The sequence below is a fragment of the Giraffa tippelskirchi genome, chromosome 11 (assembly GCF_054371585.1).
Source record: "Giraffa tippelskirchi isolate mGirTip1 chromosome 11, T2T-mGirTip1v1.2.pri, whole genome shotgun sequence".
NCBI classification, from domain to species: Eukaryota; Metazoa; Chordata; class Mammalia; order Artiodactyla; family Giraffidae; genus Giraffa; species Giraffa tippelskirchi.
Genome location: NC_137285.1, coordinates 92,601,747 through 92,625,589, shown reverse-complemented (window position 1 = coordinate 92,625,589; position 23,843 = coordinate 92,601,747). Strand labels below are relative to the sequence as shown.

Genomic DNA, 23,843 nt, shown 5'->3' with positions numbered 1-23,843 from the left:
AAACAGTGTGGCAATTTCTTTAAAAATGAAAACATATACTTAGTATATCACATAGCAATTCCTTTCCTAGGAATTGGCCCAAGAGAATAGAAATATATGCAACAAAACTCTTGTATTTAAATGTTCATTGCAACATTATTAATAATCATCAAAATGTGAAAACAATCCAGTATCCATCAACTCTTAAATGGGTAAACAAACTGTGGTATATCCATGCAATGGAATACTGTTCAGTACTAAAAAAGAACAGATTGCTCATACATGGTACAACATGAATAAACTTCAAAAACATTATGCCAGACCAAAAAAAGACTACATTTTATGATAATATTTATAAGAAATGTGTAGAAAAAGCATCTATAGAGATGAAAGTAGACCAGTAGTTGCCTGGAGTTGGGAGTTAGAGCAGGGATTGACTGCAAATTGGCACAGGATTTTTGGTGTGATAAAGTATTCTAAAATGGAGTCTTTGTCATAGTTGCACAATTAAATATAATTACTAAAAATAATTGTACCATATACTTATAAAAAATGTTAGTATGAATAAAGAGCACCATTAAAAATCAGCAAGTAGACGACACACTCAAAACAGCTGTTCAATTTTAATTTACTGAATCTGAAATCTACCAGATAAATAAAATAATACTGTTAAAAACAAAAGGAACAATCAAAGAAAAATTCAGAACAATTTTTAACTAAAGGGGCTAATTTCACACTCATCAGAGCCTATGCTAGAACTAAATAATATCTGAAAGTAAGGGCACTTTCTTTTGTAAGTTCAAAGATGTAGACTTTCTTGCCAACAAAAATAAAAACATGGCAAAATGCATATATTAAGCATGAGGATTACTGTAAGGAATACATAATTCACCATGCAATCATCTACCTCGTCCTTTAAATATACAGAATAAGTAACTATATAGTAATATAACATCTACTATATAGTAATTTTAACATTACTGGCATTAAAAAGAATCAAGAAAAAATATCAGGATAAGCCTCAGTAATATCTGCATCAGAATTTCAACTTGGAAGTAGTGATATCAAGGCGACAGAGTAAGTGGATGTGGCATTCATCTCTCCCCAACAAACACATCAAAAATAAATATGTATGTTGACAAATTCTCACTGATAACTAACTCTAGACTAGCAGAAGGACTCCTTTTCAACCAAGAGTGTAAAGAAAATAAATATGTAATTGAGCAGGAAGAGAAGACAAGCAATTGAGTTTGGATTTGGGTCCAGGGAGGGGACAATTACATGAGCTGACACTCAGGTGAAAACCCTGGGGAGTAAGCAGGTGAAGCCACAGGCTGGGCATCCCAGTCCTGGACCTATGTGGAGAAGATACACCCCCTAGGCTAGGTGGAGGTCCATTTCAACAAACAGAAATTTAGGGAAAAGACTGGACTCTGTTCCTGCAGTGTGCACATATGCTAGCTAGTTCTTGAGGCAGGTCAGAGATAGGTCTGCTCTGCTAGGGATCCTGCAACTGACTCTCAGCATGCCCCAAAAAGAACAAAGGGAACACCCTACTCTTGCTTATTCCATGTCACAGCATGGCACTGAATCTAGGATGAGAAGGACCAGAGAAAAGATTTGACCATGGGACATGGAGATAAACCAGTCCCAAGAAGGAAGTTGGTGCTTACTCAAGCGGTACCTAAGAAGCAGCCCAGATATCTGATGGTGAGGACTAGACCACAGCTAACCCAACATACACCAAGAATCCACCTAGGACCCTACCAGCCCAGGAAAGACGCTTCACAACAGGGTGGGGGTGGTGGAAGCAGAGGGTAATGATTGTTTGTGAATAACAAAGGGGACTTGCACCAGAGGCGTAGACACCTACACAGGCAGTGCATCAGACCTCTGGGCACTGTGCAACTCCTCGATGCAGAAGTCTCTGGGCAGAGCCACAACAAGGCCAACCCTCAAGGCTTCTGCTCCTGGAACCTGAGACAAATCTTCTACCTCTGACAGGGCAGTGATGGCCACTGAGCAGAGGGAAGTCCCACGTCACACACAGTGCTGTCTCTAGCCACTCTATCTGGATCCCCACCAACTGTAAATATCAAGGTGACAGACACCAGCACACATCTAGGAAAGATGTGATTGTTGTCAATGTCAAGTCCAGTCCTCCCATCAAAGGTCCTGAGCATACACACTCTGCATATATATGTTTCCATATAAGAAAATACCTTCAAAACTGCAATAGGTAACTGTTTCAGCTAAATTCATAGAAGTAGAGAAAGGTAACTAAAGTTAAAAGGCAGAGGAACTACTCTTAATTAAAAGGGCCAGAGAAAACCATTGGAAAAAAATAACAAAACAGAAATAAACAGTTCACTGGATAAGAATCCAAAACATTGGTAATAAAAATGCTAACTGCATTAGGGAGAAGAAATGATCTAAACACTGATCATTTCAACAAGGAGCTAGAAAATATAAAAACACCCAATCAGGAATGAATAATACAATAGCTGAAATAAAAAACATACTACAAGGAGTTAACAGCAGACTAAGTGATACATAAAGAAAGCTGAACACTGAAGAACTGACGCTTTTGAACTGTGGTGTTGGAGAAGACTCTTGAGAGTCCCTTGGACTGCAATGAGATCCAACCAGTCCATCCTAAAGGAAATCAGTCCTGAATATTCATTGGAAGGACTGATGCTGAAACTGAAGCTCCAATACTTTGGCCACCTGATGCAAAGAGCTGACTCGTTAGAAAAGTCCCTGAGGCTGGGAAAGATTGAAGGCAGGAGGAGAAGGGGATGACAGAGGATGACATCGTTGGATGGCATCACTGACTCAATGGACATGAGTTTGAGCAAGCTCTGGGAGTTGGTGATGGACAAGGAAGCCTGGCATGCTACAGTCCACGGGGTCAGGAAGACTTAGACACAACTGGACAACTGAATTGAAGTGAACTGAAATGATACAGAAGGAACATGTAAATGATATGGAAAACAGAATGATGGAAATTACCCAATCAGAACAGCAGAAAGAAAAATAAATCCCAAAAGGAGAAATTAAGAGAGTTTTAAAACGTTAAGCATTCCAAAATTTGCACTACAGGTGTCCAGAAAGGAAAAAGAGAGAGAAGGGAATCAAAAATGTATTTGGAGAAATTATGACTGAAAACTTCCCAAACCTATAGAAAGAAATAGATATCAAAGCACAGGAATCATAGAGTTCCAAATATGATGAACCCAAACAGACCTGCACCAAGATATATTATAATTGAAATGGCAAAAGTTAAGGAGAGAATTCCAAAGACAGCAAGATAAAAATAAAGATATATATGAAATATATATATATGAAAATAAATAAATATATATATGAAAGATATAAATGAAACCCTAATAAGGCTTTCTGCTAATTTCTCTACAGAAATTTTACAGATCTCAAAGGACTATATGTTTCCTGTCTACAAAAAACCCACTTCAGACCTAAAGACTCATATAGACTGAGAGTGAGAGGATAGAAACATATATTCCATGCAAATGGGAAGCAAAAGAAAGCTGCAGTAGCAATCCTCATATCAGACAAAATAGACCTTAAAATAAAGATTTCAAGAGATAAGGAAGGACACTACATAATGATCAGGGTTCAATTCAAGAGGAAGTCATAAAAATTGTCAATATCTAATCACCCAACATAGGAGTACCTCAATACAAGAGGCAAATACTAACAGACACAAAAGGAGAAATTGACAGTAACACAATAATAGTAGGAGACTTTAACACTCCACTCACACCAATGGACAGATCATCAAAACAGCAAATCAATGCGGAAACACGTCTTCAATGATACATTAGATGAGCTGGATCTCATTGATATCTTCAGGACATTCCATCCAAATGCAGAAGAATACAGCTTCTTCTCAAGTGCACATGGAACATTCTCCAGGACAGACAACATCTTGTGTCACAAATCAATCCTTGGTAAATTTAAGAAAATTGAAATCATATCAAGCCACAATGCTATGAGACTAGATATCAATTATAAGAAAAAAACTGTAAGAAACACAAACACATGGAGATTAAACAACACATTTGTAAATAACCAACAGGTTATAAAGAATCAAAAGGGAAATCAAAAAATTTCTAAAAACAAATGACAATGAAAATATGAGAACTCAAATCCTATGGGATGCAGCAAAAGCAGTACTAAGAGGGAAGTTTATAACAATACAATTCTACCTCAAGAAACAAGAAAAACATTGAATGACAACCTAATTTTACACCTAAAATAACTGGAAAAAGAAGAATAAAAAACCCCCCAAAATTAGTAGAAGGAAAGAAATCATAAAGATCAGAGCAGAAATAAATGAAAAAGAAATGAAAGAAACAATAGTAAAGATTAATAAGAATAAAAACTGATTCTTTGAGAAGATAAAAAAATTGACAAACCTTTAGCCAGACTCATCAAGAAAAAAAGAGAGAAGAATCAAATCAACAAACTCAGAAATAAAAAAGGAGAGGTTACAACACACAATGCAGATATACAGAGGATTGTAAGAGGCTATTAGGGAGAAGTCTATCAAAACATTTTGAGAAGCACTAATGCCTATCCTTCTAAAACACTTTCAAAAAATTGCAGAGGAAGAAACACTTCCAAACTCATTCTACAAGGCCACAATCACTCTAATACCAAAACCAATTCAGAGACAACACAAAAAAGAAACATACATGCCAATATCACTGATGAACATAGCTGTAAAAATCCTCAACAAAATTTTAGCAAACAGAATTCAGCAACACATCAAAAAGCTCATACACCATGATCAAGTTGGGTTTATTCCAGGAATGAAAGGATTCTTCATTATATGTAAATCAATCAATGTGATATACCATATTAATAAATTGAAAGATAAAAACCGTATGATAATCTCAATAGATGCAGAAAAAGCCTTTGACATTATTCAGCACCATTTTATGATTAAAACTTCAAAAAACGGACATAGAACCTTGCTCAACACAATAAAGACCATATATGATAAGCCTACAGCAAATATTATTCTCAATGGTGAATATGCATTGAGATCCCCCTAAGATCAGGAACAAGACAAGGGTGTTCACTTTCACCACTATTATTCAACATAGTTCTGGATGTCCTAGCTACAGCAATCAGAGAAGAAAAGGAAATAAAAGGAATCCAGATCAGAAAAGAAGAAGTAAACCTCTCACTGTTTGCAGATGACATGATACTGTACATAGAAACCCCTAAAGATAGTATCAGAAAATTACTAGAGCTAATCAATGAATTTAGCAAAGTTTCAGGATACAAAATCAAGACAGAGAAATCACTTTCATTTCTATATACTAATAATGAAAAATCCAAAAGAGAAATTAAGGAATCAATCCCATTCATCATTGTAACAAAAAGAATTAAATATCTAGGAGTAAACTTACCCAAGGAGACAAAAGAACTATGCACAGAAAATTATAAGACACTAATGAAAGAAATCAAAGATGACATTAACAGATTGAGAGATATTCCATGTTCCTGGGTAGGAAGAATAAATATTGTGAAAAATGTCTATACTACCAAAGGCAATCTACAGATTCAATGTGATCCCTACCAAATTACCAATGATATTTTTCACAGAACTAGAACAAAAAATTTCACAATTCATATGAAAACACAAAAGACCCTGAATAGCCAAAGCAGTCTTGAGAAAGAAGAATGGAGCTGGAGGAATCAACCTTCCTGACTTCAGATTATACCACAAAGCTACAGTCATCAGGACAGTATGATACTGGCATAAAAACAGAAATATAGCTCAATGGAACAAGATAGAAAGTCCAGAAATAAACCCATGCACCTATGAGTACCTTATTTTTGACAAAGGAGGCAAGAATACACAATGGGGCAAAGATAACCTCTTCAATTAATGGTGCTGGGAAAACTGGACAACTACATCAAAAGAATGAAAAGAATGAAATTAGAACACCAAACACAAAGTTAAACTCAAAATGAATTACAAACCTAAATGTAAGACCAGAAACTATAAAACTCTTAGAGGAAAACATAGGCAGAACACTCGATGACATAAATCACAGCAAGATCCTCTATGACCCTCCTTCTTGAGAAATGGAAATAAAAACCAAAGTAAACAAGTGGGACCCAATTAAACCTAAAATCTTTTGCACAGCAAAGGAAACTATAAGCAAGGTGAAAAGACAACCCTCAGAATGGGACAAAATAATGCAACTGAAACAACTGGCAAAGGATTAATTTCCAAATATACAAGCAGCCCATACAACTCAATACCAGAAAAACAAACAACCCAATCAAAAAGGGAGCAGAAGACCTAAACAGACATTTCACCAAAGAAGACATACAGATGGCTAACAAACTCATGAAAAGATGCTCAACATTGCTCATTATTAGAGAAATGCAAATCAAAACTACAATGAGATATCACCTCACACAGTCAGAATGGCCATCTCAAAAAGTCTACAAACAATAAATGCTGGAGAGGGTGTGGAAAAAAGGGAACATTCTTGAACTGTTGGTGGGAATGTAAATTGATACAGCCACTATGGAAGATGGTATGGTGGTGGTGGTTTAGTCACTAAGTTGTGTCTGACTCTTGCAACCCCATGGAATGTAGCCTGCCAGGCTCCTCTGTCCATGGGATTTTCCAGGAAAGAATACTGGAATGAGTTGCCATTTCCTTCTCCATGGGATCTTCCTGACCCAGGAATTGAACCCAGGTCTAATGAGGTGGATGAACCTAGAAACTACTATACAAAGTGAAATGAGTCAGAAAGAGAAAGATAAATATTGTATTCTAATGCATATATACAGAATATAGAAAAATGGTACTGAAGAATTTATTTACAGGGCAGCAGTGGTGAAACAGACATAGATAATAGGCTTATGGACATGGGAAGAGGGGAGGATAGGGTGAGATGTATGGAAAGAGTAACATGGAATCCTACATTAGCATATGTAAAATAGATAGCCAATGGGAATTTGCTGTATGGCTCAGGAAACTCATACAGGGGCTCTGTATCAACCTAGAGGGGTGGGCTAGGGAGGGAGATGGGAGGGAGGTTCAAAAGTGAGGGAGGGATATATATATATATATATACCTGTGGCTGATTCAAGTTGAGGTTTGACAGAAAACAACAAAATTCTCTAAAGCAATTATCCTTTAATAAAAAAAAAATTAAAAAGAAAAAAAGAATGCTAGGGACTTTAAAATAATGATAGTCTATAAATAAAAAAGCAGACTCAAACAACAATCCTATAGAATTTGTGACAGTCTTCTAGTCATTATTAAGATAAACCCAAATCATATTTCATGATGATGTTAGGCAGACTTGGTACTTCTCCAAAATTATTCAACCTACTGACTTCCAGTACTTACTTCCGTAACACAAGAAGAGAGGAGAATGGATAGGAAGAATGTTACAAGAGGAAAGGAACAATAATTATAACAATGGTAGAATTAATAATAATGAACATTTAATCAACACTTAACCCTGAAGCCAAGGATGTAAGAATTTTACATGAATTATGCCATTTAATCTTTTTTTTTTTTTTTACATGTGTTCCCCTTCCTGGACCCCCCACCCACCTCCCTCCCCATCCCATCCCTCTGGGTCATCCCATTGCCCCGGCCCTGAGCCCTTGTCTCATGCATCGAACAAGGAATGGTGTTCTGTTTCACATATGATAATATACATGTTTCAATGCTATTCTCCCAGAACGTCCCACCCTCACCTTCTCCCTCAGAGTCCATAAAATTGTTCTATGCATCTGTGTCTCTTATTCTGTCTCGCATAATCTTTTCAAATAACTCTCTAAAATAGGCAGCCTAAGTTGTCAGAGGATTATTTAACTTAGTTTTAATAACAGATCGAGCTTTTCCTGGTTGAAAATCAGATTCCCTTTTGCCTCTTTGGAAATCTATTAGATACCTCTCAGTGACATTCTTGCTTCTGGTAACCAACACATGTCTTTAGACCTTATTATTGCAGAATAAAGGTATAAATTCTCTGAAACTAAGATGATGACTACCTCACCAAATCACTCACAGAAGTATTCTACCTCTAGCTATATTGTTAACCCTAACTGAAAATACAAAATGACAAAGATCATGGTTTAGCAAAAGCAATACAGTTCACTCTGAAAATGATTTACTATCATTCAGCTGTATGATTAGCTCTTGTTTTTTGTTGCTTTTCTTTTTGATGGAGGGGGGTGGTAGCTAACTGGTAGTATGTGCATAGCCAAAATAGCTACATTACAATGAAAGCCTTCACTGTAGACTAAAGAATAAATATCTTACATTGTTGAAAAATAGCACTTTCTTATAAAAGTCCAATATAAAACTGGAAACCTCAGACAACTATTAACAAGGCCAGCGATTATGGAAACAATCATAAATCAGGCCAAATTTATCAACAGGATCGTAATTTTTAATTCTGATTTTCTTCTTTTCATGTTTTGGAAAACTATAATTTTGGCACTAAAATAACTGAAAAATATTACTCATCTGGTTGAGATTCCATGTCATAGCTTTATTGACTATAATTTTGTGTGGGCTAACTGTAGCCTCCGGAATGTCTCACTCTAGCAAACCCAGGTGAATAAGCAGGAATGTAAACAGAATAAGAGGACTGCTACCCCTATTTTAAATGAAAATGCTGTCTATTGCTGCTTTATTTTGAAACAGCCACTAACATATTTAAATTATAATTGGATCTTCTTAATGAGCAGTTTCTTATTATTGGAACTTGCAGGGGGCCTTGACATTTTAGTCATCATCTCATTGTGTCTATTTCTTACTGTGGTATACAAATTAAATAGACATACAAGCCAGATGAAATATAGGGGGAAAACCTTGAAGCAGTAACTTTAAATTGAATCGATTGTTCTAAAATCTATAAAATATATAAAGCAATCAACATTGACAATAATATATTTTACTTAAAGCACATTTTCAATAATATTAACTTCAATTTTAAGGCCCAAAATGCTTCAAACCCTCCTAGCCAAATACTGTACTTCTAGAAAACAAAACCACAGCTTTAATATTCCCTAAACTTAAAAAAATAGAATAATTCCAGTGTATTCTCTCAAGGAGTGAAAATGTTCTAAATGCCTCTTTTTCAACTCTAAAATTTAATTAGAAGTTTTGATATAGTCACTTAATATATTATTCTGCATATTAAGAAAAATAGAGGATGTAAACCAGAGTTCCTAGGTTGTGAAATTTAGAACATAACATATTCAAAGTGTAGCTAGCTTTTACTTGTATTTATTTAAGGATAAGGCAAGCAATTCCCACAATGTTGAAGTGAGTCTTACTATTTCTCTCAGAGCTTGACTCAATCTGTGGAAATATTTGTGGATTTATAGTATCAGGTCTTCAGTAAATCCTATCATTTTTGTAATATGGTTAGTAATAATAAATGTCTGCTTTTTATATGATGAAATAGATTAATGAAAGAGGCAGACAATATGCAAAATGGCTGGGAATAGGGTCAAGTCTTTTTACATATATCCAGAAACCAGTAATTTTCTAAATGGCACTCTAGGATCTCTTACCTAAATAATTATAAGTACCGCCAGTATGTAATATACCAAAAGGATTATGAAATCTCCCAGTTCCTATCACCCATATCAAGCCCATGGCCACTTACCTTGTCTTTATTCTCAGTGCCAGAAGCCTCAGGCTTGGTCCTAATCACAAACGGGGTGGATAGGCGCAGCAGAACCCTTTCGAAGGTGGCATTAACCTTCGGAGAAATGATCTCAAAGCAGTCCTCAAACTTGAGCACTTTGTGAGTGTCACATCGGAGCTGCTTCCTTAGGCCTTCCCCCAGCTGAAGGACTGACATGTGGGGGTCAAACATCAGGTGAAAAGGGAAGGCTCTGCAGAAGGTGTTGATGCTAATTCTGAGGTCCGCAGGAACTTGGGATGTTCCCTGTGGAAGGTTCTTCGTGATATTAGCATTTTCACATTGTCTGATAAGGAAAGCAAGGCCGTTACAATTGCCTGGGTTTGAACCATCGGAGCACAGTTTCTCAGCGACCTGGTTCACTTCGACATCCAGCCGATAGATCTTCTTTCCTGCAGCCTTAATCATTCCAAGCATGGCAAACCCCACAATGTGGTGAGGGTGGAAGTAGTGGAGTATAAGAGTGCCTTCAGGGAGCTCTTTGCATAGGAATGATGGTGACTCTAGAGTGGCCTGTTTTCCAAAAGAAGTTCTAATATGTTCCAACAAAGCATCAAAGCCATTAAAAAAGTCCTGCAATGTGCCCCCTACAGCTCGAAGGACTCTCTCATTGTCATCAAAGCATATATTAAAGAACTCCTCACCAAATCTTTCTTGGATTTCCTCAAACTTCAAACCTAGAGGTAAATGGAAGCAAATGTTAATAAGATATCATACAAGTCATTGAATTCATAGCTTTTTAAATGTTTATCAGAAGAGGTAGCTAGTGACCAAAGCAAGAGGAGCAGTCCCCTTGGGTACACAAGTTTCCCAAATAGGTTAAGTCATTTTGATTTAGAGAAAGCAAATTTCACTTCATCTTCTGGATGCTTCTAAAATGTTAATGAACATAAACATTTTGTGGTTGTTAGATTTTAAATATACTATTTTTAGAGTAGTTTTAGATACATAGGAAAACTTAGCTGAATATAAATATATTGTCCATGTACCCCCTGTATACTTCCCACACACAACCTCCTCCCCTGGAAACTATTGATATTATATACTACAGTGGTACATTTGTTACAATCAATGAACCTATATGTATATAACATTATCATCCAAAGTTCATAGTTTACATTAGGATTCATTCTTGATGTTATATATCCTTGAGTTTTGACAAATGTGTAATAATATGTGCCCACCATTTTAGTATCATGCAGAGTAGTTTTGCTGCCCTAAAATCCGTAGTGCTCCAGCTATTCATTCTTGGGTTCCCTCAACCCCTGGAGCATGATCTTTTTAAAAGCTGCTAATCTAGCTGTTCACTTTACTTTTCAATATTATACTCCATTCGCTGTAATTACCATGAATATTATCTTTTACTTAGCAATTTCTCTCACCATTGAAGAATTTTTAAGAGGCTATTATGCCCATTCAATATCATTATTTTAATTATCACAATTCATTTGTTAAATGGGAAATATAACCAGAGACAAGCATCAGGTTATCTTCACAAACAGAATTGCTTAAGTTACAATAGTAATCTCAAAGAAAATCATGCAGGTCAGCTAGACCCCAGGAAGGAAGAGACAAAACAAGGAATTAAAACTGTGGAATGATCTGCTTTCATTCTTTCATTCACAAAACTGAAAGCAGACAAAATTGGAATAGGAATCTGACCAGATAGAGTTAAAAGTCTTTGTAAGTTTTCTCAATTCATACTTATTCCCAGATGCCATGGCAAAACGTAATCTACCCTTTAATAATGGAATTATAGTGATAAATAAATACACACAATGCATTATATAGTAACTTCAAGCAGGGTCATACGTGATCTATCAATAGTAAGATCCACCCTGAGGAAGAACACTGCACAGATCAGAGTTGAGTTTGTATCGTAAATAAACCTTCTCTATAGAGTTACCCTGTTGGCGTCTCCTTTGACTTTGGCTGAAATCAGTTATATGTTGTTTATATATACTCATATTTTGTTTCTTATCTACCTCATCTTATGAGGAGGTCCCGAAAATCTGACAGGAAAAGACAGGTCCCTTTGCTGGTGTCCTGTTAGAATGCAAACCAGTCTATGTTGTCTATAGCTTAGTTTGCTATTCCCTGTAAGTTCTCCCCATCCAGAGGTGAGGGGATAAAACAGAGTCAGTAATATTCTTACAAAACATAGTCCAAATACATTATATATTTTTGAGAGCTTACTATAGAGTCTAAATATTGTGGGAGCCAAGTTAAGAGGTTGGTTTGACAAAGAAGTTCTTAAAATCAATGTAAAATGAGAAGTAGAAAGTTTAAGCTAAAATCAGTATCTTTATTCGTATTTCACATATATTTTAGTTTAATAGATTTGACAGAAGCTGAGAAAGTCACTTTCTAGGATAAAAACATCACCACTCATCTCATATTGTCATGTTACAAGACTGAACTTCAACATATGTTGCATTCACTAACAATAATGCCAGTCAGAATTGATAATAATAGTAATTTTCTGTCTAATTCTCAAGTGTGAAAGAAAGAAAACAAGATAGATGATATTCACTGCAATTTGGCTCCTTCTCTAACTGCTCCATTAAAACTGCTTTTGTAATTGGTTAATCCAATATATCATAGTTTGTCCTTATCTTACTTAACTCTGGTTGCTTTTTTTTCCCTTTAGTTTGACAGTGTTCATCTTCTCTTCCTCCTAAATCTCTCTTCTCTCTTGGATTATAAACCATTATCTTCTGGTTTGATTACTAGCTGTCTGAAATGCCCTTCCCTAAAACTTCTTCCTATATAAAATCCTTACGTCATCACCACTATACTGTAACTAAAAAATTCTAACACAAATTAAAATTATGTTCCTTCAATGACACTATTCAGTGTTGCCATTATTTTTTTTTAATTATTAATTTTTTGTTGTTGTTCAGTCACTTGGCCATGTCCAACTCTTTGCGACCCCATGGACTACAGCACGCCAGGCTTCCCTGTCCTTCACCATATCCCAGAGCTTGCTCAAACTCATGTCCACCGAGTCAGTGATCCCACCCAACCATCTCATCCTCTGGCACTCCCTTCCCCTGCTCTCAGTCTTTCCCAGCATCAAGGTCTTTTCCAATGAGTTGGCTCTTTTCATCAGGTGGCCAAAGTATTGGAGCTTCAGCTTCAGCATCAGTCCTTCCAAAGAATATTCAGGGTTGATCTCCTTTGGGATTGACTGGTTTTATCTTCTTACAGTCTAAGGGACTCTCAAGAGTCTTCTCCAGAACCACAATTTGAAAACATCAATTCTTTGGTGCTCAGCCTTATTTATGGTCCAACGCTCACATCCATACATAACTACTGGAAAAACTATAGCTGTGACTATATGGGCTTTTGACTCATTTGAAAAGACCCTGATGCTGGGGAAGATTGAGGACAGGAGGAGAAGTGGACGACAGAGGATGAGATGGTTGGATGGCATCACTGACTCAATGGACACGAGTCTGGGTAAACTCTGGGAGTTGGTGATGGACAGGGAGGCCTGGCATGCTGTGGTTCATAGGTCGCAAAGAGTCAGACACAACTGAGCAACTGAACTGAACTGAACTGAAATGGGATCTGGCAACTAGAGAAAAAATACATTCTTAGTAGGGAAATAGGTGATATTTTGTTTTTAAAGAATGAAGAAAAAACATGGATCTAACTTTAGTAACAAGAAAGGAAAGCTAACTAATAATGAAATGGGAAAGCAGACAGAGCTTTCAAACTACAAAAGTTAAAAAAGTAAATATTCAACATGATCAAAACACAAAAATAAGGAAAAGAAAAAAGTAAAATATTAATAATCACCATAAATAAAGATGGAAGAAAGGAAGCCATTATTTATGCATTTCATTAAGTGTAAACAAATCAACTCCAGTACTCTTGCCTGGAAAATCCCATGGACAGAGGAGCCTGGTAGGCTGCAGTCCATGGGGTCACACAGAGTCGGACACGACTGAAGCGACTTAGCAGCAGCAGCAGCAGCAAAAAAAAAAAAGACTGAGGATAAATGCTAGACAAAAAATTTCAAGAACTAAAAGAAGAATCAAAGCAAGGGAGAAACAGTATTAATATCAAACAAGGTGGAATTAAGGTTAAAAGTGCTAATCAGGATAGAGTCATTATACAACAAAATCACAATTTACAAATAAGACCTAAGAAAGATAAACCTGCAAAAGCGTAGCTAAATATATTAAGCATGAGCAATTAAGAACTGATTGCTAATGAGCATGGGATTTCTTTATGAAGTGATAAAAGATTCTAAAATTGATTGTGATATCAGCTGCACACTTATCTAAAAACCCACTTTAAATGAGTGAATTTTATTATATGTGAATGATATTTCAATATGGGTGTGACACATTTTAAAATCTAAACTTAATCTAATGAAAAAACTAGAAAACTATAGAGGAAATTTGAGTTGGGTTATAGTGAGAAACTTTAATATATCTCTCTCAGAATCAAATGCATCTGAGAAAAAAGAGCAAAATCATAGAGAAATTAAATAAAAATAAATTCAACAAAATATTCAATAAAAGTTTAATAAAAATAAATGTCATTAGTAAACTGTAACATGCCTCTTACAGAACTAAAAGGATCAAAGATTTAAAAAACAGTCATAGATAAATATCAAGAACTATAAAATTTTAAAAAGTATTGGAAAAATGACATTAAAATAAATAAAATTTAGTAAAAATATGTATATGTGTATACACAGGTATGCCTATTTATTGTATTTGAAGAAATTACAAAAATTGCTCAAGTACTTAGCCACAAAATTTCAATAACATAATTTTAAGTAAGATTTTGCAGATCACAATTTCTGATTATAATATCAATAACAATAAGAAATACATTAAAAAGGTAAATCAAAAAGCTTTATCTATTTAGAAGTGAAATACCACCCTTTCTTGAATTAAAAGAAAAAATTGAAATTATAATTTCTAGAAATCAATGAAAAGGAAACTAATTCATTCAAAATTCTATGAGGGAAAACAGTCACTGTATTCAAATAAAAATATGTGTCATAAATATTTTCAGCAACAAAAGTAAATAAATAAAAACTTGCAATTAAGAAAATTAATATTGAGCTTAAAATTAAAAGATAAAAGCTGAAATTAGTAGATTAAAACTAAATTAGGAGTGAGAAAGAAGATATAGTTCCTATAGAGGAATCACAAAATAACCGTACAATGTTCTGCCAACAAATGTTTAAATGTAACATAAATGGATAATTTTTAGCAGCACAGAAATGACAAAAATTGACCCAAGATGAAATGGGCAGCCAGAGTTTTGGATAGCTTTTAAAAATATATAATTCCAAAGTTAAATATTTCCAGGCCATAGAAAACAATTAAAGCTACCCAATTCTTTTTTATTAAGTCCACATAACTTTAATGCTAAAACTTGATACAGTATACTATTCAGTATACATACACATTATACTATACAGTATTCATATTCTCTTATGAATATTTGCTATTAATAAAATAGCAAATACAGTTTAACAACCTATAAAAGAATGATACATCATTACCAAGTAGTACTCATATCACAAATGAAAAAGTAGTTTAATACTAAAGAATCTATAGGCAGAATAAACTATGGTATTTATGAAACTGAGAAAATAACATTGTTTTATCAGTAGATTCTGAAAAGTCTGAAACTTAACAGTTCACTCGGTCGTGTCCAGCTCTTTGTGACCCCATGGACTGTAGCCTACCAGGCTCCTCCATCCGTGGGATTTTCCAGGCAAGAGTACTGGAGTGGGCTGCCATTTCCTTCTCCAGGGGATCTTCCCAACCCAGGAATCGAACCCGGGTCTCCTACATTATAGACAGACGCTTTATCGCCTGAGCCACCAGGGAAGCCCAATAGTAAAGAATCTATAGGCATAATAAACTATGATATTTATAAAACTGAGAAAATAGTATTGTTTTATCAGTAGATTCTGAAAAGTCTGAAACTTAACAGTTCCAATAAAAATTTTGAGCAAAACAGGGATATAAAGAAACTGCCCAAATATAATAAATGCTGCTATTCAAAAATTAGAAGAACATTCCAAATAAAATCAGAAATGGGCAAATAAGCTTGTTACCACAAGTGTTCTTCAATATTATCTTGGAGATTCTAGCAGATGCTATGAGATATAAGAAACAATTAAAATCATCTGTTTTTGCTAACAAAGAATGTACACTTAGAAAACCTAGAAAGTCTTTTAATTTCAATGCTCTTTCTTGCATTTTTGTCCAGAAAAAAACACATTATTTTATAAGAAAAAACACCTATTAGATCTAATAAGTAAACATTGTAAGTAGCTGAATACAAAATAAATAGAGTAAGAATCTATAGCTTTTTTTATATTAGCAGTAAAGACCAAGAAGTAGAAACATGGAAACAGCCTATTCAAAGCAGCAATGAAAGCTATAGAAATTATAAGAATACATTTAAGAAGAAAGGCATAGAACTTACACTACAAAAATTATTAAAACTTAACAGAAAACAGAAACTGAACAAATTTTTAAAACTCCACATTTCAAAATACAAAGACAACATTATAAAAATATCAATTTTCTCAAAATAAATATATGAGTTTAATGCATTTTTAGTTATAGTCTCAACATGTTTTCTTATTAATACAGTAAATCTTAAAATTACTGATTTGTATAAAAGAATAAATGCCTATAATAGCCAAAAATTCATGAATAGGACTACTAAAGATGAATCAGATATTGGAATAAATAAAATGCACTGTAATAAAAATGTTTATTTCTATAGAAACAAAGAGATTATTAGGTCAAAAGGAAGAATTCAAAAGCAAATCTGTGTATGTAATTTTCAACATATCACAAACTAGTATTTTAAATCAATGGAGAAAGAATGGTCGATTTACTAAATGGCATTAGCCATCTAAAAACTGTAAAAATTAAATACCATCTCACAACACTGAAAAAAATAAAATTTAAGATCAATTAAAAGTTTAAAATTTAAAAAACATAACAATAATTATTTTAGAGGAAAATCTAGGAGAAAACACATATGTCCTAACCAAAACTGGCAAATACATACACAAAAAGACCTAAAGATATATGTGATTTTTCATGATAAAAAGCTGTTAAAACTGTCAGAATATTGTATAGAACACAACATTTTATTTTAGTAAAAATATAAATATGTGTGCATGTGTTTGTGTGTGTGTGTATGAGTGTGTGTACACATGGTGTATCGCCCCTGACATTATTTTTTTTTAATTGGAGTATAATTGCTTTACACCATTTCATTAGTTTCTGCTGTACAATGAAGTGAATTAGAAATATGTGTACACATATTCCCTCCCTTTTCGACCTTCTTCCCACACCCTCATCCCATCTATCCACATCACCACAAAAGCATGCAGCTGAGTTCTCTGTTCTCTAGAGCAATGTCCCACTAGATATCTGTTACAGACTCTAAGTCCATCCACATCTCTACTAATTGCCCAACTTCATTCTTTTTTATGGCTGAGTAATATTCCATTGTATATTTATATCACTTTTTCTTTATCCATTAATCTGTCAGCAACAATCTGGGTGGTTTCCATGTCCTGGCTATTATTGTAAGCAGTGCTGCACTGAAGAGTGAGGTACATGTATCATGCTGAAATATTGTTTTCTTAGGGTATATGCCCAGTAGTGGGATTGTTGGATCATACAGTAGTTGTACTTTTAGTTCTTCAGAAAACTCCATGCTACTCTAGACGGTATCTGTATCAATTTACATTCCAACCAACAATGGAAGAGGGTTCCCTTTTCTCCAGACCCTCTCAAGCAATTATTCTTTACAGATTTTTTTGATGATGACCATTCTGAGAGGTGTAAGGTGATAATTCATTGTAGTTTTGATTTGAATTTCTCTAATAATTATTGATGTTGAGCATCTTTGCAAGTGTATATTGGTTATCTGTTTGTATTCTTTGGAGAGTTGCCACTTTAGGTCTTCACTCATTTTTGGATTGGGATGTTTATTTTTTGATATAGAGTTCCATATTGTTCAGACACTCAGTCATGTCCGACTCTTTGTGACTCCATGGACTGTAGCACACCAGGCTTCCCCGTCCTTCACCATCTCCCCAATTTGATCAGACTCATGTCCATGGAGTCAGTGATGCCATCCAACCATCTCTGTCTCCTTCTCCTCCTGCCTCCAATCATTCTGAGAATCAGGGTCTTTTCCAATGAGTCAACATTTTGCATCAGGTGGCCAAAGTATTGGACTTTCAGCTTCAGCATCAGTCCTTCCAATGAATATTCAGGACTGATTTCCTTTAGGGTTGACTGGTTTGATCTTCTTGCAGTCCAAGGGACACTTAAGAGTCTTCTCCAACACCACAGTTCAAAAGCATCAATACGTTAGCACTCAGCTTTCTTAATGGTCCAACTCTCATGTCCATACATGACTACTGGAAACACCATATCTTTGACAACAGGAGCTTTCTTGGCAATGCAATGAATCTGCTTTTTAATATGCTGCCTAGGCTTGTCATAGCTTTTCTTCAAAGGAGCAAGAGTCTTTTAATTTCATAGCTTCAGTCACCATCTGCAATGATTTTGGACATACTCCTTTCCAAATTTTGAACCACTTCATTGTTCCATGTGAAAGAGCAAGAGAGTTCCAAAAAAAGAAATCTACTTCTGCTTTATTGACTGCCTTTGACTGTGTGGGTCACAACAAACTGTGAAAATTCTTAAAGAGATGGGAATACCAGACCACCTTACCTACCTCCTGAGAAATCTGTATGCAGGTCAAGAAGCAACAGTTAGAACTGGACATGGAACAACAGACTGGTTCCAAAGAGGGAAAGGAGTACGTCAGGGCTATATATTTGTCACCCTGATTATTTAACTTCTATGCAGAGTACATTATGTGAAATGTGGGTGGATGAAGCACAAGCTGGAATCAAGATTGCCTGGAGAAATATCAATAACCTCAGATATGCAGATGACACCACCCTTATGGCAGAAAGTGAAAAAGAACTAAAGAGCCTCTTGATGAAAGTGAAAAAGTTGGCTTAAAAGTCAACATTCAGAAAACTAAGATCATGGCATCCAGTCCTATCACTTCATGGCAAATAGATAGTGAAACAATGGAAACGGTGACAGACTTTATTCTTTGGGGCTCCAAAATCACTGCAGATGGTGACTGCAGCCATGAAATTCAAAGATGCTTGCTCCTTGGAAGAAAAGCTATGACTAAACAAGACAGCATATTAAAAAGCAGAGACATTACTTTACCAACAAAGGTTTGTCTAGTCAAAGCTATGGTTTTTCCACTAGCCATGTTTGGGTGTGAAAGTTGGACCTTCCCTGAGATGGACAGGGAAGGCTGGCATGCTGAAGTCCATAAGGTCGAGAGTTGGACACGACTGAGTGAACTGAATTGAATTGATCTTGCAGATACTTACACCCAACTTCTTCCAGAAAACTTTCCTTGACACTCATAGGCTGAGATGGATGCCTCCAATTCTTCGATTTCCAGAGCACTTCCTAATATTTATCACACAACAGGTCTACCTCCTCAACCAGAGAATCTCTTTGAAAACAAAGGTTATGTCCTTTTGACTATTCGTTAATTTATTTTAAAAAATTGATAACATCTGCTCTGCATCAGTCTCAGTGAGCACTAAAGAAACTATGGTTTTCAGAACAGATGTGGATCTTATCCTTATTGAGTTATGGGAAAGATAGTATAATCCAGTAATTGTACACATAATCCAACAACTGTACGTAGAAATCACATTATGATAAGCGTTAGGATAATAAGGTACGGAATGCTATGAGAGCATATAACTGGGACCTAATATAATCACTGGGTCAAAGAAAACATCCTTTAAAAGGTGACACATCTGAAAGATTCGTAAAATTCAACTAGGCAGCCAAGAAGGAAGAAAGAAAAGCCATTTTAGACCAAAGGAACATGTATGCAAGCATCTTGGAAGAGAAACTAAAATGACACTTTTGAGAAACTAAACAAAGACCATTATTGTTATCCTAATCCCTGGCACAGCGCCTGTTTCTAGTAATTTTTTTTTGAATGAATAGATGAAAGTATCAGTCAGTCAATGAATAAACAAATATGGCTGTGTGTGACTGACCACATCTCTATATATAATGTATCACATAAGATATATGTTATGAAAAAAAAAAAAAAAGATATATGTTATGTAATATCTATAATGAATATAGATGCTTTTATGGGTGCATGGGCATACACATAGTTTCTTCATTGCTATTTTTCATGCCCTCCAATGTTCACTGGCAGGTGTTTTTACATAAGTGTGGGCAAGTTATACTAAATGACTAATTTAATAGGTGTTAATGCTTACTTATCATTTGACAAATTCTTGTGCCTTTGCCAACAAACAGCCACAAGTGAGAACGAAGAAATGGACAGACTCAGGGCAGCACATCTATAATCACGTGGCCTTATCAGGGCTCTGCACTATGCTTGTCATCAGAAGTTGCCCACCTATCAGGCAACTAAGAGCTCATCACATGTTACAGTCTTCCTTCCTTAGCATCCTGATATGTTGCTGTGTAAGACACTAAGCCAATAGTCCCACAACAGTGTGGTACAGATTCAAAGAATGCACAAAGATGAGCTAATTAGGAAGAGGAGCTACAGAAGCATCTTCCTCAGCCTTGTACCCACACCCAGTCCCTGCTTCTGAAATGCACCAGCCACACTGTGAAAATATGTCAGTGTCTCCCAGGCTTTCAAATCTCACCCACAGAGATGTACTCTCGGCATTTCTCGTGCCTGAGCTTTTTACCAGTCTTTCAGTTGGTGGCTAAGAATTTAAGGAGAAGAATTATTATGCAAATACATGGATTATGATATCTGCTTATGATAACTGCCCTAATTCAAATTGGAGGCAACAATGCATGACTGTGTGCTTAGATGCCCAGTCGTCTTCGACTCTTTGTGGCCCCATGGACTGTAGCCCACCAGGTTCCTCTGTCCATGGCATTCTCTAGGCAAGGATACTGGTGTGGATAGCCATTGCCTTCTCAGGGGATCTTCCCAACCAAAGGGTCAAACTCAGGTCTCCTGAATTGCAGGTAGACTCTTTACCACTGAGTCACCAGAGAAGCCCAGAAGAGCATAATTTTCACAAGGATGTATCCTAAGAGGGCTTACTCAGAGCTGTTCATCACTGTTAATGACTTTTTACTATGCTTTTTATAATCACCAAATTGTGATTCACCCTCCTCAACTGCTCCAACAGTCTTAGGAGCTATGCCTCTATCCAATTTGTGCAGAGAGGATTAACTTTTGGAATAAAAGTTGTGTTATTGAAAATAAATAAAATTAACAAAAATCTGAATTTTTTACAATTTCAAACTGTTTTTCAGTATCACATTTGATTTATTTACCCTGTTCCATTTTTCTTTTTTTTTTTTTCCATTCACATTTTTCATTCCTAATTTCCTTTTGATCACATACATATAAGATGTTATGCTGGGTATGAAAGTAATTAAAGTTTGTGAAAAAATTATCAATGGCATACATAGGGACTGAACCCATAACCATTGCTTCTTTTGCCTCATAGGTGAGGCCACCCTAGGAATGGCTGAAACTAGGCAAAGCAGAGTAACTGTTGTTATGTGTTACTATCTTAAAGTGAATCTGACGGGAACGCTGAGCTATGTTTGTCATACCACACCCAAAGATATTCCACAAATAGAACACAGAAGAAAGCCTGAGGCATTCAATAATTAATAAAAATGGCAATCTTTTAAAATTGGGAGATAAGGAGACAATATACACTTGAGTTCTTCTGATACCATAATGGAAACTATGATATTTTTCACTTAATGGCTTATTTGACAAAAAGTTATGTTCTTATGAATTCTCTCACTTTTTTTTTTGGCCATACTGCCTAACATGCAACCAGAGGTCAACCTGCGCCCTGCTTCACTGGAAGTGCAGAGTCCTAATTACTGGATCACCTACTTCAGTTTTGAAATACTGCTGTGTTCATTTTTCTGTGTCCTCTCCCAATTATTGTACGTACTCATACATATATTCCCTGGAGAAGGGAATGGCAACCCACTCTAGTATTCTTGCCTGGAGAATCCCATGGACAGAGGAGAGCCTGGTGGGCTACAGACCATGAGGTCGCAAAGAGTCGGACACGACTGAAGTGACTTTCACTCACTCACTCACGCACTCATACATACATTACAGTGGAATTCATAATATAAGAATGTACATGAAACATTTGTGTGGTTTTTTTTTCATTTTGTGTCATATTTAATCTGTAGTAGATGCTGGGAACATGCGAAGCTTCAGGCTGAGTCTTGCTCTGGGAACTGCTTTCAACTGAAGAGAACTGCTTGGCCCAATGTCCATCCTTTCCCCAGGTCAGCCTGAATCCAGAAGTTAGTTTGGGAGGTGGCAAACTGTAATACAAAGGCAAGACATCCTTGCCTCAGTGGTGGACAATTCTGAAGAGATTAGCTGAGACATTTGTCGTGATTGTGCCGTCGCATAGCAGTTTAACTTCTCTCTCCCCCATTCTACTTTCTACACATCCTTACAGGGAAATAGTCATAAAACTGCTAAGCTGCAAAGACATGCTTTCTTGCATTAAAAAAGGATGACTAAAGGGTGGTGTTATGAACCATAAAGGACTATTCTCAGGTATTGAAACCTACTTTGGTTTGTCTTGTTGGGTCATTGATCCTGAGAGCACTATCCAATAGCCTTTCTGAGCATAGGTCTCCATCACAGAGCCTGTTTATTGGGGAAACAGACCTATGATAACATTATAAACATTTTCCTATGCTCACAAATAATATTGCCACACAGTTCTCAATGAAACAGTTGTTTAATGTTCTTATAAGCCATTTATCTTATTTTAATTGACCATTTTCTTATAGCTTGATGGTTAGTTTTTGCCAATATTTTGTCAGAATAAATAGCATTAACTGAAGAGGATCAGTACATTTTTGATGTTCACTATATCGGACAGCAAGATCAAACCAGTCCATCCTAAATGTAATCAACCCTGAACATTCACTGGAAGGACTGATGCTGAAGCTGAAATTCCAATACTTCAGCCACCTGATGCTAAGAGCCAACTTACTGGAAAAGACCCTGATGCTGGGAAAGGTTGAAAACAAAAGGAGAAGGGGGCCACAGAGGATGAGATAGGTGGATGGCATCATCGACTCAATGGACATAAGTTTGAGCAAACTCCAGGAGATGTTGAAGGACAGAGAAGCCTGGCATGCTACAGCTCATGGGGTCACAAAGAGTCAGACATGACTTAGTGACTGAATAACAACTTGTTATTTTAAACTATTTCTTTAAAAAGTCAAGTGTAGGCCATTATTAAGATAATGATATAAAGGTTTTCTATTGATATGAAAAGTGAAGTAAACTAAAGTGAAAGTCGCTCAGTCATGTCCGACTCTTTGTGACCTCATGGGCTATACAGTCCATGGAATTCTCTAGGCCAGAATACTGGAGTGGGTAGCCTTTCCCTTCTCCAGGGGATCTTCTCAACCCAGGGATCAAAACCAGGTCTCTGGCATTACAGGCAGATTCTTTACCAGCTGAGACACAAGGGAAGACCACTGATATTCCAGGATTTATAAATCATAGCATTCCAAACATAAATCTAATAGAAAGATAAGCCACCAAAATTCTAAGGAACTCAGACATATTATTTTGTATATATTGTGTCTTTAAGACTCAGAATAGGATGCTTGAAAAGCCCAAAGAGAAAAAAGTGAATAGAATGGTCTATAATCAACTTCTGTGGCTAATTCTCCTGTATTTGGCTGAAGAAATCAGAATCTACACAGTACTAGCACCCAGTATATAGTAAATATTTGTTGAGTACAAGTATGTATGAATGAAAAATAAATATTCAGGTTGCTTTAAATTTTAATTTAAATTCAGGAAAGCTCATTAACGTAAAAAATGTAGAAAATGTAGGTAATGTAGAAAATATGGACTACATACGGAGAAGCACTTAGCTTTAAGTTCTTAAATTGTTCCCATTCACAAGCAAAATTGATGGTGGTGGTAGCAGTAATAATACATGTGGGTATGTAGAAGACAGTTGCTGCTGCTAAGTCGCGTCAGTCGTGT

The 23,843-nt window shown here is 35.8% G+C and overlaps 1 protein-coding gene across 1 annotated transcript in view; it reads right to left on the bottom strand.

Annotated features, from left to right (window-relative positions):
* The window catches only part of GUCY1A2 (guanylate cyclase 1 soluble subunit alpha 2), a 273,648-nt gene that overhangs the window by 136,385 nt on the left and 113,420 nt on the right, over nucleotides 1-23,843 (bottom strand). The window contains exon 4 of the mRNA XM_081543221.1: nucleotides 9,669-10,384. Coding sequence (XP_081399347.1) covers nucleotides 9,669-10,384 — 716 coding nt within the window. The remainder of the gene's footprint in view (nucleotides 1-9,668; nucleotides 10,385-23,843) is intronic.